The 15,050-nt window shown below is 44.2% G+C and overlaps 1 protein-coding gene across 2 annotated transcripts in view; it reads right to left on the bottom strand.

The window, feature by feature from the left end:
* CHN1 (chimerin 1) overlaps positions 1 to 15,050 on the bottom strand; it is a 73,786-nt gene that overhangs the window by 2,418 nt on the left and 56,318 nt on the right. For both annotated transcript variants that reach the window (XM_015868432.1, XM_015868434.1), the window contains 4 exons: positions 11,715 to 11,799; positions 2,621 to 2,794; positions 1,821 to 1,898; positions 586 to 723 (listed from right to left, as the gene is read on the bottom strand). In XM_015868432.1, coding sequence (XP_015723918.1) covers positions 586 to 723; positions 1,821 to 1,898; positions 2,621 to 2,794; positions 11,715 to 11,799 — 475 coding nt within the window. The remainder of the gene's footprint in view (positions 1 to 585; positions 724 to 1,820; positions 1,899 to 2,620; positions 2,795 to 11,714; positions 11,800 to 15,050) is intronic.

Raw genomic sequence — 15,050 nt, 5'->3', positions numbered from 1 at the left:
CGCTTGGAAAGAGTCTTCTCCAGGGTGGTGGCAAGCCCAGCATCCGGCCCTTCCCTTCTTCCCACAGCAATCTCACGCCTCCCCAGGTGGGCCTGCTAAGTGCCAGAGATGGCTCACACAGCTGGGATGCACCGCAGTGATGCTCCGGCTGGGCTTAGCACCCTGCTTGCAGACTCATCACCTGCGAGACTAGCCTTGATGGTGGCCTTATGGTGAGCACTTATCAGCCTGTAGAAACAAATGGCTTCTTATTTTTAAGCACTTTCATAAATTACTCTTTCTAGCAAGATAAAAGAAGACTTTAAATATCCCCTTCAAGTACTAGGAACTCACATAGCACATGCAAAGTGATGGAATCCATGATGCTTAAGGGAAAGGAAGCATAGCTGGTAACAAAGGGGAAGACAAATATGCCCACGATCATGTAAAACCACATGATTGTGTTGTAATGTGCAGCACACACGTACTCCTGCAATCCTTCCTAAATAGGGCATGCAGAGGAAGTTTCACAGGGACAGCCATTAAATCAATGGGCAAGTCATGCACAGAAAGGAGAAGAAAAGGAGGAGAATGCATTATACATACTTGCGGACTCAATAAACTTTGGGTAGGCATCATATGTGATGAGTGGAATTGGCAAATCCCTGAAGTACAGTTTAAGTGCACCAGTGATAATATTGATATCTTCATACATATTCACAGAAATATCAGCCTTCTCCCCATCTGCGTGGAGAAGGCAAAGAAATTAAACCTTGGAAATATAAACAGATGTAAAACAGTGTTCAAAAGGAAAACAGCATCTTGCTTAAGTGAACATTATTAAACTGGACAAAACTACAGCATTTGGATTTACAAGCAAAACCTCGTGTTACTGGGCTGTGAAGTTCATCATTTCACAGTTGAGACTTTTACACAGAAACTTCATTGTTTCTTCACTTAAAATGACCAGAAAAAAGAAAAGAAGCCACTTTGAGCATTATGTTGTAGAAACGTGTGGAAGCGGAGCTATTTCTGTACAGACTGCACTGCCAAACAACACGTTTGTCAGCACTGCATGAGAAAGTTGGGAAAGTCTGAGAAAAAAAAAAGCAAATGAAGCCATCTTTATCCACAAACTCCCTGTTTCCTAAGAAAAACATGTGTTCACCATTTAGCTACAGCACACTACCTACTCCTGACCACAGCGGACATGGATCCAAAACTTGGCTTCTGCAGCACATCTCCACCCTGCTAAGGCTGCAGAGGAGGCAGATGCTGTGAGAATAGGTCCAGCTCTCCACCGAAGCAAGAGGGAGAGTTTACAGATTGGATTTTGGCCTTGATTTCTACTGGGACAGAGGGACTGCAGCTGGAAAGCCTTTCATTGTCCTACTGACTTTCGTCAGAGAGAAGAGTTTGCTCTTGCTGACTTCCTTTTGAGCGTAATAATTCAAACTTTGTTTGCATGATTGTATTTATCTTATTATTTTGGAGCTTTCATCCAGAAAGATGCATTTAAATTGCACAGGCCTCTTAAGGGCTCATCACGTGCCTTGTCCCTCCCCCCACCCTACTGAACACAGTTTTACTTGCAAACCAGGGCACTAGTTTAGAAAGCTTTATCATTTCTTATATAGGTGGTCAGTGAAGCACAGATACTGATGGAAGGAGAAGAGCAGATTCAGTAATAAAGACTGAAGAGAATCTGATATTATATCTGCCCTTCTGCCAGCACAGCCCCCCACTCCCTCTGACTGCTGGCACAGCAGAGCATGAGGCAGGAGAGGGCTACACAGAAAGGCTGTGTCTATTTAATACGGCAGCACAAGGGAAGAACATACCTCTGTCAAATGCCATTTTGACATCTTCAATAAGATCACTAAATCCTGAAACTCTGTACAGTCCTTCGGAATTAAGACCTGCAGGGAACATTTCAACAAGATTAAAATCAGTATTAATTTCACAGCTTCCTTCCACCCAGTCCTTTCTTTGCCAGGTTCTTCATTTAAGGGAAGAAAAACAGACCAGTTAACGGCCTGATCAGGCTTTTCTTTCAGAATGAAATCTTAGCAGGCTAAGATTTTAACCCTGCCCTTTTAACCCTGACCCTTGTTTCAGCTGCTTCCTTATATCAGCACTTAATTATGTTTATGCAAACGGTTTCAGAGCTGAAGAAACATATTAAGCCAATTACAGCAGATTTAAAAGTAACCAAGATTAACATACGAGATGTTCTGTCATCATTTCAGAGTGAAAATAAATATTCTAATTGTAGAAAAGGGTATCTGTGCACTATGGGAACTAGCAAGAGGAAACACGTCCTCACTAACTGGCTTTGATTCTGGCACATTCACTTGATCTTTTATTAAAGATATTACTGGAAAGACAGGTGCCAATATGTAACAACCAAGTAGTAATTATCCATTAAGCAGGTTCTAGCAAAATCTATAGAATTATAAACGCGTATGAACCATGAAATAATATGAAGTATAACATTAACAGTGTAGGGTAAGTGGCAGTCATAAAACGTCTTGTGCAAATCTGTTTTGAGCAATCATACGCTCAGCAGAAACCCAGATGACCCAGATCAATCTAAACGGATTATCAGTAAAGCAACGAGAGCCCATTAACTACGCCTTACCTCGGGATTCAATCTCCCTAATGCACATGTCTACCACCATGGGTCTTTTAGTGAAGTGCGCTTTGACTAGCGTGGTAAGGTCACAGCTGTACACTTTTTTGACGTGCTTCAGGTCTGGCTTGCAGTCATTTGGGACCATCTTGGAACACTGCTTGTGCACATTTAAACCACAGTCTGAGGGAAAAAACAAAGGACAATTAGGCTGGTGTTTGGTGAAGATGGATCCTGAGGTCAGGGATGCCGAGCACACGAGGACCCTGACCTGATCCTGCAGCTACAGCTTTTGCAAGGCCACGGGCTGGGTGTGCAGCTGTGCTGGCAGTCACCAGAACAGTTCTATTCACTTTAGAAGTGACTTTGGGAGGATGTTCCATTTACCTACTTATTCATTTGTTCTTTCATTCCTTTATTTTTAAGCAGGAACAAACTGCTCCACAGCAGAAGGAAGAAGAGACTTAGCCTAAGTGAAGTTCAGCTGAAATGACATTATGGAAAAATGTTTGTTCTGCTCAAAACCACACAGAACATACTAACCAGGGTGTGGGAAAAAACCACAATCATACAGGAAACCAACACTGATTATAGAGCACAGTCACTTTTCAGCTAAGCACAGGCCGCTGCCTCTGTCAGCAGCGGTGCCCAGCCAGCAGCCAGCACCCTGATATCACTGCAAGTTCTCCAGTTCTGCAATGGAGACTTGCAGGCATTTGGGAGGGAGCAGCCAGCAAGAAGTGTGGCACTGTGCAGTCAAGGCCACGTGCAAGCTGCAGCTGGTATTCAGAGAGCACCAAGCCCTGCCCACATCTCTGTGCGGCTCTGCTGCTGGGCCCAGCTCACTGTGCTTCCACAGTAGTGGAATGAAGGGATGTGGACACCTGAAAGATCAACAGCTTTCTGCAGAGCCTCCCCTTGGATTATGCCAGCAGTTTATTCACATTACTGCAAAGAACCTTGAAGCACATCGGCCAGTGGGGTGAGGGCGGCTCTGCCGGGGCTTTAAATACCACCAACACTCCATTTCAGTGGATCTCTGACAAATCAGGTCCCTCAAGGCTATAAATAGGGAGCCCAAACTCTTTGGAAACGTGTGACCTGAATCCTGCAGCATAATCCTCCGTGCTTCAGCTCTATAATGGAAAGGGGATGCTCTGGCTTTTTCTGGCATTGACATTTGTTGTCTGTTTGTGGGACTGCACCTCACCTTTTGGTGCAGGGTTCGAATGCTGTAATGTCAGGGTAAGCAATGGCTCCACTTTCAACAGCAAGGAGTAAACAAAATTCTGAGCAGTGCTAGCAAGCCAGAGCCATCCTCTCTGCTTCCAGAGCAAGGATCAGCAGCGGAGACAAAACAACATGGAGCCAAAGAATGAGGGGCAATACCTCTCTTGCACACACGGAAAGGAAACATCCTGACATCCCACAGGAAATCTTAATTCTTGATTTCCCTTGTTTTAAACCCCAAGTTTGCAGCAGAAATACTATTTATGACTGCAAATATCATGATCGTACACAAATTGCTACAGCTGCCCCAAGGAGCACCTGCTCCATCAGGGTGAAAAGGTTGGAATATTAAAACATTTATCAGAAATGTTACCAATGTCTGTCAGAACTGCTGTCTACAAGACTGAAATGGTTCCATCTTACTCATGAGGACTCACCAGACATTTGCTGAGTGCAAATTAGCCACTTCACATAAACAGCAATACAGCTTACAGTTATGTTTCTGGGAATCCAAGGCTAATTAAGACTAAAATATATAAAAATAGAAAAACATGCTTCCAAGCATCTTATACTTGACTTAAAGCAATTATTGCATTCACTGAGCTCATCCTAATTGTATTTACATACAAGAAAGTTTTATTTCATTAACATATCTAATTTACAGAGATGTTTCCTATGTGAAAACCTCACTTCTAAAAATAATTGTGTTATTGCTAATCCCGCAGACTCAAATAGGCTTTGGATCTGACCTAATTAATGCCAGAATTACAACAGAAAAAGTCAACTTTCCTTCTATCTTTTGTTCTTCCTTTACACTTGACTGGATTTTACGTGCTGACCCACTGCTCAAGGGCTTACGAACACTCCTGAGAAACATTTAAACCCAGAAATACTTCAGATAGTGAATGCTTACAAAGCACACGAGCACTGCTTTCAATAACACCATTGGGCCATTCAGTATCTTTCTAACAGTCAAGGCTCTTTAGCTCTTACAATGAATGTAGGGGACTCACTCACTTTAGCAACTTGACAGCAGTATCTACTTGGAAGAGACTTCAGTGTATTTTCAAGAGAAAAAAGCTACCTGTTTCAACAGATGAGCTGAAACTCCCCAGTGCTGTGGTTTCTATCGGGTGAATCCCCCTCCTGAGCTAAGGGTCATGTCTCAGTCACTGGTCTCTGACCAAGCTGACAGCCAGAGTCACGCACGGCTGAAGGATGACCGTCTGTCTGTCTCACTGACTCAGACAAGGTAGAAAGCACACAGCCAGAAGGTCAACCCTCTGCTCCACAGAGCTGTGTGCAACGTGCCAACCTTCTGCTCTAATGATATCCAGCTTACTTGTTAGTACTAAAAGACAGCACTTACACTGCAAATTGTGCATTATTAAATACATCTGCCCTCTGCTCTCATTGCAGATGCTTCATCAAGGCTTTGAAACCCATTACTTGAGAATCAGCTAGAAAGAAACAGGAAAGCATAGACCTGATTCTCTCTGTGCACTTTTGCATGGTGAAACCTCAGGTGTGCCTGCCTTGTCTGCATATATCTGCATCATCTGTTTGCATTTGTTGATTAAGACCAAGATTCTATTGATTTCACTCTGAAGGCCTATTTCTACTTATATCAAAATAAATCCAGAGCAGCTAAGTTGGCAATAGCAGCTTTACTCCTGATCTGCTGCAAAATAACAAAGAACCTTATCTGTTTCTTACAGAGTTCATCAGTGCCTACCCACTGACCAGCAGCATGAATTGGAGAGGAGAGAAAGAAAAACCCCCATAAGCATAATAAATGCCAATAAATCCTATAATAGCACATGGAAGATTTAAAATATGCACTCATGACCCCTGGCAGATCAACTGGGAAACTTCCCCTGTCTTCGGTTAATCAGAATTCCACGTTTACAGAGATCATTTCTCCCAACCCAAACCGTAAGTCATGCGTGCCATTTCTTTTTATACTGCTAGCAAAGTGTGACCACCTTTCAAATATACAGAATATGACCAAAAAAATGCTGTCATAAATTCAAGAGCACATAGGAAGTATGGAAAAAATAAAAGAGTCAGCTTTAGAAGTCAGCGATAAGCTACCCTGACTTTAATAGTATATTGATCTAGGAGCTCAGGTGGGCTGTGACATTGCTTCTGCAAGAGCTATTAAATCTAAAACCAGCCTGACAATACTTTCCCATGATGCCCAGAAAAAGGTTTTGTATTGTTTAAGAAACAGCTTATACTGATGTTAGTCCACTGGGCTCAATGGACAAATAAGGTGTTCAGATTAACGCGTGAGCACAACCAAAAGATATATGTACCGTAATACTGCCCCATGAGCACACATCACACATATTTGCAGAGACTAAAATATACCAAGCTGTCACTTTTTGTTATTGGGCTGATTTGATTTTAGTCGGTTTTAGACTTCCTCTGGTTTGATATACTGGGTAACATGGCTGCTGATCGTGCTCCTCTGGAATATACCATATGCTACATACATCATTCTAATTAGATTTTTGAATTACCCAAAGAAAAATTCATGCATTTGGTCACTCTGACAAGCAGCTTTACGAGCCCAAAGGTAGATGTATCTTACCTGCAAAAAGCCTGCAAGGTTCACTAGAGATGGGCAGTAAGGGTGGGAGCAGTGGCACAGCACGATGCCTTGCACAGGTCCACTCACTGCATACCCGATGGCTGTGGCTGTGCCACCAGCTGCAGGAAGCTACATGAGTGCAAGAGATGGGCTCTACTCATGCACAAATCATTGGTGTCGTTACTCTTGCAAGGGTGAAAAGGCTGGAAAGGAATTTGCCCTCATCAATCAGTCATGAGCTAGTAGCTTTCCTTTAATAATTTAGAGCTCTTTTCTGGAGTAAGAAAACAATGTTTTCTATTCCCTCAGACCCAGTGTGTGTGAACAAGCATGTAAGAGGCCCAGAGGCACTGCAAGCTGCACTTTGTGCTTCCAAGCACAGTGCACACAGAACGGGGCTGCCCTACAAGGGTCTGCCCTCCGCAGCAGGACTGCCTCAACCAGCAGACAACCTGCCCACTGCCTTACACATGCCATTTGTCAACCTGCAACACACATCTGGGGACAGCCTTTCTCCCACCAGAGTCTGAAGCAATGCCACTGCAAAATTGCTTTCAGACATACATGTCGGAGCCCTGACATACCCTGTCGGTATGACTGTTAGCAGTCATACCACTATATGGTGCGTGATAGGGTACATTATTCTTTAGGAAGCAAGTTTGAGAGGGCAGCTGGTTACTTGGCAACATGTTTTCCTAATACTACAGAAAAAGCTGGGCTTATGAAATAGAATAAGAAAAAAAGCCTCTCGAACCAAGCCAATCTCCCCTCACCCCAATCAAAAGGACATGGATGCCTGTGCTGCAAAAACTCATCGCAAAACAGAGGTGAGATGTTCTTTCAAGAGAATACATTTGGTGGAGGAGGTTGGATTTTTATAGAAGTTCTGAAGGATCACAGGCAATTTGGTCAGAAACTTCCCTGGCTGCGGGCCACGACACCTGCCTACCTCCTTGACAGCTTCCCTGCTGGGCCACTGGCTTGCTCAAGGCTCCCGGGTCTGCGTGGGCTTGGAGATAAAGCTGTTTTTAGGACTTAAAGAGTTTCAGCTTCCCCATGGGAACAGCTTCCCCACAGAACGGCTCTGAGGCTAGGCTCTGCTGCCTGATTAGCATTTCAAAACGTTACAGCTCCTCCCTCAAAAGAACACCACCAGATCCTGTGTACCTCCTCCAGCAGCATCACCACCTGCATGAGGTGAGCAGAGGCTGCACTCGAAAGAGTCCCCTTCCCACAGCCCCTGGCCCTGAACTCTGCTTCTTGGAGCTCCACTTTGCTCTTGGTTCTGGTTTTGGCCTCTGTGCAGTCAAGGAACCCAGCAGAACCTGGTTGCACATATCAACTCTGGATGTGCTTTCAAGGAACAAGTGTGAGCAGAGTGGGAGTTTATCAGCTGCTTGTCCTTGCAGTGATGGGCCAGTTGCAAGTTTACTTCAGTCAGCTCTTCAGAAAGAGGTCACCTACTCCAAGGAAGGAGAAGACAGAAGGAAGCAGAAGACAGGTAGCTGCTCCACGGGTGGCAGGCCAAGACAGCCCAGAGAAAGCCTAGCTAACTGATGATCTTATACCAGCCTGCTTTAAAAAACCTGCTGATTAAATCGCTTATTAAGAACCAAAAGCAAAAGGTACAGAGGAAGGAGCTGATTACACAGCGCCTTGAACACTTATGATGGGACAGTTACACATGCAGCTCTTGACAAGTCTGCTGGTCTACAAACATGCTTGGAAGTACACCAACACAGCAGTAATGCCTTTCTTTAGGCTCTGATAACACACCAGTCTCCACCAATGCTTCTGGGTCTTACATGTTTATACCATTCACAAAATAAACTCCTTAGTGCTTTTCTTTGCCTAGTGCAATTTTCTTTGGATATTGTTCCAGGTTCTCCTTTGAACACATTCAACAGGATGAGCACAGTAATCACAAGGAGGCTTACACAGGAGAAATATAATTAAGAACACACTTTTTAAGTTTTTGTATTGGATTTGGAGCTGAAGATAATCTTAAGTCTTCATTAGCTTCTGCTGAGCTTCAATGTTTACACAAACTGCTGGCATTATAATTTCAAACACTTCTTCAGTTATTTCTACTTATGGCAAAAGCCCAAAGGAAAGCATGCTGGAGATGGAGTGCGTCATCAGAAAATGCAGACTCCTTGCATACAGATGAGCCTTCAGCTCAATAGAATTCTAAGGGCCTGTGGCTAGGATGCAAAAATTAGAATTATGACCCTCTGAGACAGTAGGGTTGATGCCTGTGGTAAGGATTCACTCTAAACAAGCAAACCTTTCTTTCAAGAAGCTGAGGAAATTAAGATAACATTCCAGAGAATAAAGTTTAAGAAAAAGTATATGTCTGCAGCAGAAGTCAAACTAAGCCCAACAATACATTTTTTACAGGATCCAAAACCCGGACATACCCCTGACTCTTAATTTTGGAACACAAAATCTTCCTGTGTTTCGTTATGTGCATTAATCCCAAAATCTTTGTGGTCGAGAAAAGATCCAGCACCTTACTACAGCTGATAACTACAGCTCAGGTGGCAGGGATGGTTACCTCTGCTCTTACCAGAAGGGAAAAGACTTGATCCTCCATCTGCCTTGGATGAGCCATGCAGAGCCACGTCCCAGAGGCTAGGAATACCAGGCACAGAATGCACTCAAGGTTGTAATTTGGCTGAGGAGGACACATTCAGTCATGCTGGCCTGAAACAAAGCCTGAGCCAGGGCAGTTCAGGTTGCTAAGGCATCCTCACTGGTTGCTATGGCACGTGTACAGTTGTGAGATTTTGGTTCTGGTCTATTATTTTTCAAAGGATTGGCTTGTTTGTGTAACAAAAGCTAATCCATCAGCCATTACAAATAAGCTCCGCTTTTTTCTCCAGCTCCTCCTCTTCTCAAATGGATGACATTTATCTCTGTCCGGTCTTGGACTGTCCCACATACCTACTGCAGCATGTTTTTGTGCAGGAATGGTTGAGTGTAGCCCATGCAGTAATCCCTTTATATCTGTTAAACCTATCACTTCTGTACAGCCAACAGATTCCTCTTGAGATGTGCAACTGTCTGCTATAAAAAGCAAATGCTTTAAAAATATAAAATTACATACGATCAGTGCGGTTTTGCTCATAGGTATTTCCAATACATACACCACAAAATTACATACACCACAAAACAGATTTTGTGGATTCCCCTGGAGTGGCATTGAAACCCATCCGAATGCAAGTGGGCTGCCTCCTGCTATAAGCTGTAATTTTTCTCTGAAGCCTGAACCTATTCTGGAAAGCAATGGCCTTGTGTAGTTCCCCATGTATGTGCCTCATTGTTTCCACATTAAAACAGCTCAGTTCAGAACAAAACAATTACTTTGTTGTCTTTTTTTTTTTTTTAAACTGATTCTCATCAGAGGGTGGCACTCTGGCCTGGGCTATGCTGGCAGTGGTGGCTCTCCAGGCCATTTGAATTCAAAGGCATCTCCACACAGGAGATTCAGCCTGTGCTCAAAGTGTCTTTGCCCCTCAGTGGCTGTAGGGCTGGCTGAGCAGTACTGGGACCACCTCTCTCACATCAGCCACCCCCAGCCAGAGTGTGTAGTTGTACAGTGTGAGATTTTAAACTATGGAAAAGGTCGTCAAAGGTGCTGAAAGCCACCGACACCAGCATGAAATCTTGCACAAGAAAGAAAACCCTAATTATAGTTTCTGAAACGATGAAATCATCTAATACACATATGTTCCTCTAGAATGTCATGGAGGAAAAAAGAAGGCAGGCAGTATTCATTACCATCCCCATAAGGAGGGAAGAACAACCCTCCTCAGAACTTTTCAGTGTGTAAAGCCAGAGAATCAGCTCCATCATACTTACATTTGAAAAAGCATCACAAACACTTCAGGTTTAATTATAACAACCATATTGTTAATTTCACACTGCCATGGAGCACTGTGAGCCTTCAGCTTGAAATGCCTAATGTGTTTCTCCTCCAAACCAAAACTTTGTACTCTGCCTTGGGTGCGAAAGGAAGATGGCACACTGACAGGCTCATACGAGGGCAAAACATAAACGTCTTATCCAGAAAATGACTCAAGAACAAAATGATCTTCCCTCTTTCTCTTCTAGCACTGCGCATACATCCTGTGTGACATGGGAAGCACTGAGAAGTTGTAAGAGTCTTAATGCAACAGTGAAGGATGCAGCTGTAAATAAATAGTCAGAAGAGGGGAATACCAAGAAAGGAAAAAACATTTTTGCCCAACCACTTCTTAAGTCAGCACTGTTTTCTGGACAGCACAGATCTGCTGCAAAGGACACAACATTGGCTTTCAAATAATTCTGGGGAAAAATTTAAAAATATTTCAATCCCATTTGTCCACTAATTAATTTAGACTTTATTTTGGAGTTCTGCGCTAAAGAGCTCTGTTATTTGCTTTAGACAAGATTTCAGAAAGCTTTAAAAAAGCAGCTTTCTTAAATTAGCTCGAAAATTCAGTTTCCAGGGCAACATATGCAGGTCTTTATACATCAACATTTCTTTGCACCACTTATATAAATGTGGCTGCTAGAATGTCATAAGACACTTCTAAATTCAGTAAACTATTCTGATCACTTTGATCCTTTTTTGCCTTTGATAAAAGCTGACTGTCCTTTCTTTTCAGAAGAACCACATCCATAAAATTGCTAAAGCGTTTTGCTTTGGAGAGGCTTAGCCCCAGAAATGCCTGCAGTGACAGCCACGTGTATAACACATTTATATCAGCACCTGCACGCTTATGCAACATTTTTGTTCGCATCCCTTATTCACCATCCTCTTTCTTATTATTGCATTCAGTTTGCAGGCACAGGACATGACTTAGGGCACTCTGGGAGTCAACTGCACTAGACAGAAAACAAACCCAAATGTCCATTTCACAACTGGAACGTGAAATTTGCTGCTTGCCCACGCTGCATATGAATATTCTTGGAGAGTCTCTGACACCTAACAGTAAATGTAATGCATTATTAAAGGAGATAAGGTAAATAACACATCTACCTATATTCTGCCCCATTCTGAAAGGAAAATTAATTTAAAAAAATATTAACTGGTGCCATTTCCCCCGCAAGCACTTAAGAGGTGCTCCGCTGTTACCAACACGAGGACTCCAACATTAGGAGTGTGTCTCCTTGATTTCACCAGGGGTCAGATCTCACCCTTGCCACATGGGTGTACAGTGAAACATGCTGCAAACAAAACAGTGACAGCAATGGGGGTGACTCAGGCAAAGGAAGGGGAATGAGCATTACCTGCACACTTGACTCCCTGAGCAATGAGGCCCCACATAAAGTTGGCGCAGTACTCACACCAGTGCGGGCCCCTGAACGTGTGCACCTGGAAGACAGCAGAAGAAAGGAAAATTACAGAGAGTAACTCACCTGTTTCACAGACATCAAAAGCAGTGTCTCTCAACAAGGCAGAACTCCTCTTCTTAGAAGGCACTGCTTGCATTCACTAGAAGTTTCTCTTTACCACTGCAGGAGAGGAAGAAAGAAACATCCAAACGACTGAACAGCCGAGGGGCCTGCAGGGCTGTCGGAAGATGTTGCCCATCCTGCACCACCTGGAGCAGCGAGATCGGGGCTGGGGTCTGCTCTCACTCTGTGCTGCTGCAGGACAAGCAATGGTGGTGCTCCTATCCTGCCTGCTGACACCCCTCAGTCTGTGCAGAATGGCACGGAGTGCACCTCCATGAGGGATGTGCAGGGTGATGAGTGCTGCAGCAGCCCTGGGTGGAAAGCGTCCTGCCTGGCAAAACACCAGTGCTGCACAGACATCCCGGGAACATCCTGAGGCCTTTCCAGTTCAGAACAGCTCTGAAAGGAAATTAATTCTCTCCACGCTGATGCCACGTATTGGAAATCTCAATGAGTCTAAGTGAAAACAAGACCCAGGAAGAAATTCAAAGCTAGGGAAGAAAAAGCCAATGCTGTTTTCAGTCCTGGCTCATGCATGAGCTGCAAATCCTGCAAACCCCACAAACTGCTTTGGGTTTTATTCTGATAAAGCGCCTGCTGTAGGAGACCATGGGACGCTCCACAGAGATAACCATGGCTTCCTTAGCCAGTGTGCAAGAGAGTGCATATCTTGCTAGAAAACAGTGATCATAAAATGATGAAATCTGCAGTGAAATACAACATTCTTGAGGCATAACTAAGCCAGTTCTCCAGAGCCACTTGACAGAGAGCACTCCCTGCACCAAGTGCACCCAGCAGCTGGACCCCAGGAAACACTCACCTCAAACAAGCACCCAGCGGTCCAGGTGAGGTCCTGTTTTGGCTGCAGACCTCCCTGCACTTTCTGCCTGCCAAGCTGTGGCAGCAGGCAGGTTGGTGCATTGCTCTGGAGAGCTGCTCTCCTAATCCCCAGGGCACGTGGTGGCTCCCAGCCCTGCTCACCCTGAGCATCTCCAGAAGCAGTGCAGAGTGTGGGGTGTTGGGGGCCCCAGCCCAGCAGGGCAGTGCCACCCCCACCAACTCTGGAGGTACAACTGCTCCCTTCTCACAGTTCCAGCTGACTCCAGTGAAGCAGATGATGACAAGACTGTCAGCAGCTGTAATCTCTATTTTCTCGTTCCCTCTCCACACAAAGAGATTTTTCACACCTTCTCCATGAGACACCTGTGCTACCCACACCTTCTTGGCTTTCTTCCTCAGCCCCCTGCTTTTTTGCAGGTCTTTGGCAGCCTTCCCTTCTCAGAATAAGCATATTCTAATCTCAAGCAAAATGCTGTGCTTTAACATCTGCAGGACTAACACAACTTCTGCAGGAAACAAAACCTGCTTTGCAGTCACCAGCAAGGGCTGGGCTCAGGCTGCCTGTCCCTTTGACAGCAGTTGCTGTGATGCAGAAGCAACTCAAAACAGTAGGGACGAGGCAGGCTCCCCTGCTCCCCTCTTTCCTACCGGCACAGCGTACCATCATTCCCTTCACAAGTTTGGATGGAGACTGGCCTTTGCCCTTTAGGATCACTGTCTTGGGATCACTGTTCTGATACCACACAGCCAGGCTCCATCCAAACACCGTAATGCCTTGCTGTAACATTTCCTTAGGAAATTACCTTCTCAAGTGAACATCTGTCCTAGGCCTGCTTAGCTTTACCATGTCCCATTCAAATTACTTCTTTATTCATTATTCTGAATGCAAAATTAAAACAAATTAAAAGCTACAGGTGGGTTTTTCTATTTTCTGTAATGCTTTCTCTTGCCTCGACCTTCCTCTTACGTGTCAGGGGAGGTTCCCTGACAACATTAACTAGGGGCCCTCTGGCCCACAATGCCCTTCCACCCCAGTGTATGGGACCCTACAGGACCAGCCCTGACACCTCTTTTGGGGTCTGGGAGCACTACAGCCTTTGCACAGAGCCCAGTGGTGCCAGAATATTCACTTCCAGCTGCCACAGTGTGGAACTGGAGGTCCAGCCCTGCACAGGCTGAATGCAGAGACTGCTGGAAATGAAATCAGAGGCAGTAAACAATGCCAGAAAACAAAGAGAAGTGGTCTTCTGAGGCCAGAGTGGCCCTCCAACTGCTTCACACTGCAGAGCAGGGCCAGGCAGCACACTAGAGGGAAATGTTTGCATCCCATTACTAGCAAGAGGGCCAGCACCTGCAAACAATATCGAGTCTATTGCATGACCCTTTAATATAGCATTCTGACTTTTACATTCAATTCCCCATTCTAAAAACCTGCCAAGTGACTTGCTTATTTCAAAACTCAAACACGCCTGTCCAGAAAGCTTTGTGACAACACACCCAGCAGAATCCCAGAGATCCTGACTTAAATTATAAGGTGTGTCTTTCCCCTTATAAAAACAGCACGTGCCGTAAGCAGATGTTTTATAAAATATGAAAGTACAAAACTGTCAAGCTGGGCTCTGTACCTCCAAAATCTTCCATTTGCACCCCCAACCCAAAAATCCTCCTCTCCCTCTTTCCACAAGATTTCAAGTGTGAGTTTAAAAGAAAAATCTAATTCTAGATCATTTTAAAGGAAAATACCTACTTCTAAACTGTGCTGAAACCCAATTACTAGGCTGCAAGTCTAAGGTTAATAGGGGAACTGCACAATGGCATTTCTATTTTGAACTCTCCCACAGCAGCAGCAAGGTATAAATAAAAAAGGACTGTGATCTTAAGTGCTTTTTTTGGGTTTGAAAGACATTTTCTTACAAGCCGGGAAAAATATCTTACCTCTGGTGATTAGTGACTGTGTATGTTATAGAATATCATTTGGGGCGCTATTGGCATTTAATTAAAACATTGCTTATGAAAAGAGGCAAACTTAAGCAAATAAAAAAGTTATCTGGTGACTGACAACAGCCTATACCGCAAACTGGGAGCTCCTCAAGCAGATCTCTGATAATTCTAAGGCTCTACAAAAGCCACTGCTGAAGTTACCCATGTACTGCATCAAACCACTTACTTCTAATGCTTCTTGCATTTACTGGGCAGTTCTTTGGCTGTTATCTGAAAACCAGGAATGAGCGAGCAGATAATTAGCATTCAGAACTAGGGGACTTGCATTATATAACTTGTCAAGGCAGCGAGAGAATATCAGCAAAGTGCTTTGGAAATGTGACGTGC

The sequence above is a fragment of the Coturnix japonica genome, chromosome 7, assembly GCF_001577835.2.
Source record: "Coturnix japonica isolate 7356 chromosome 7, Coturnix japonica 2.1, whole genome shotgun sequence".
Lineage (NCBI taxonomy): Eukaryota > Metazoa > Chordata > Aves > Galliformes > Phasianidae > Coturnix > Coturnix japonica.
The sequence above is the reverse complement of the archived record's forward strand: the minus strand, read 5'-3'. Positions and strand labels throughout refer to the sequence as shown.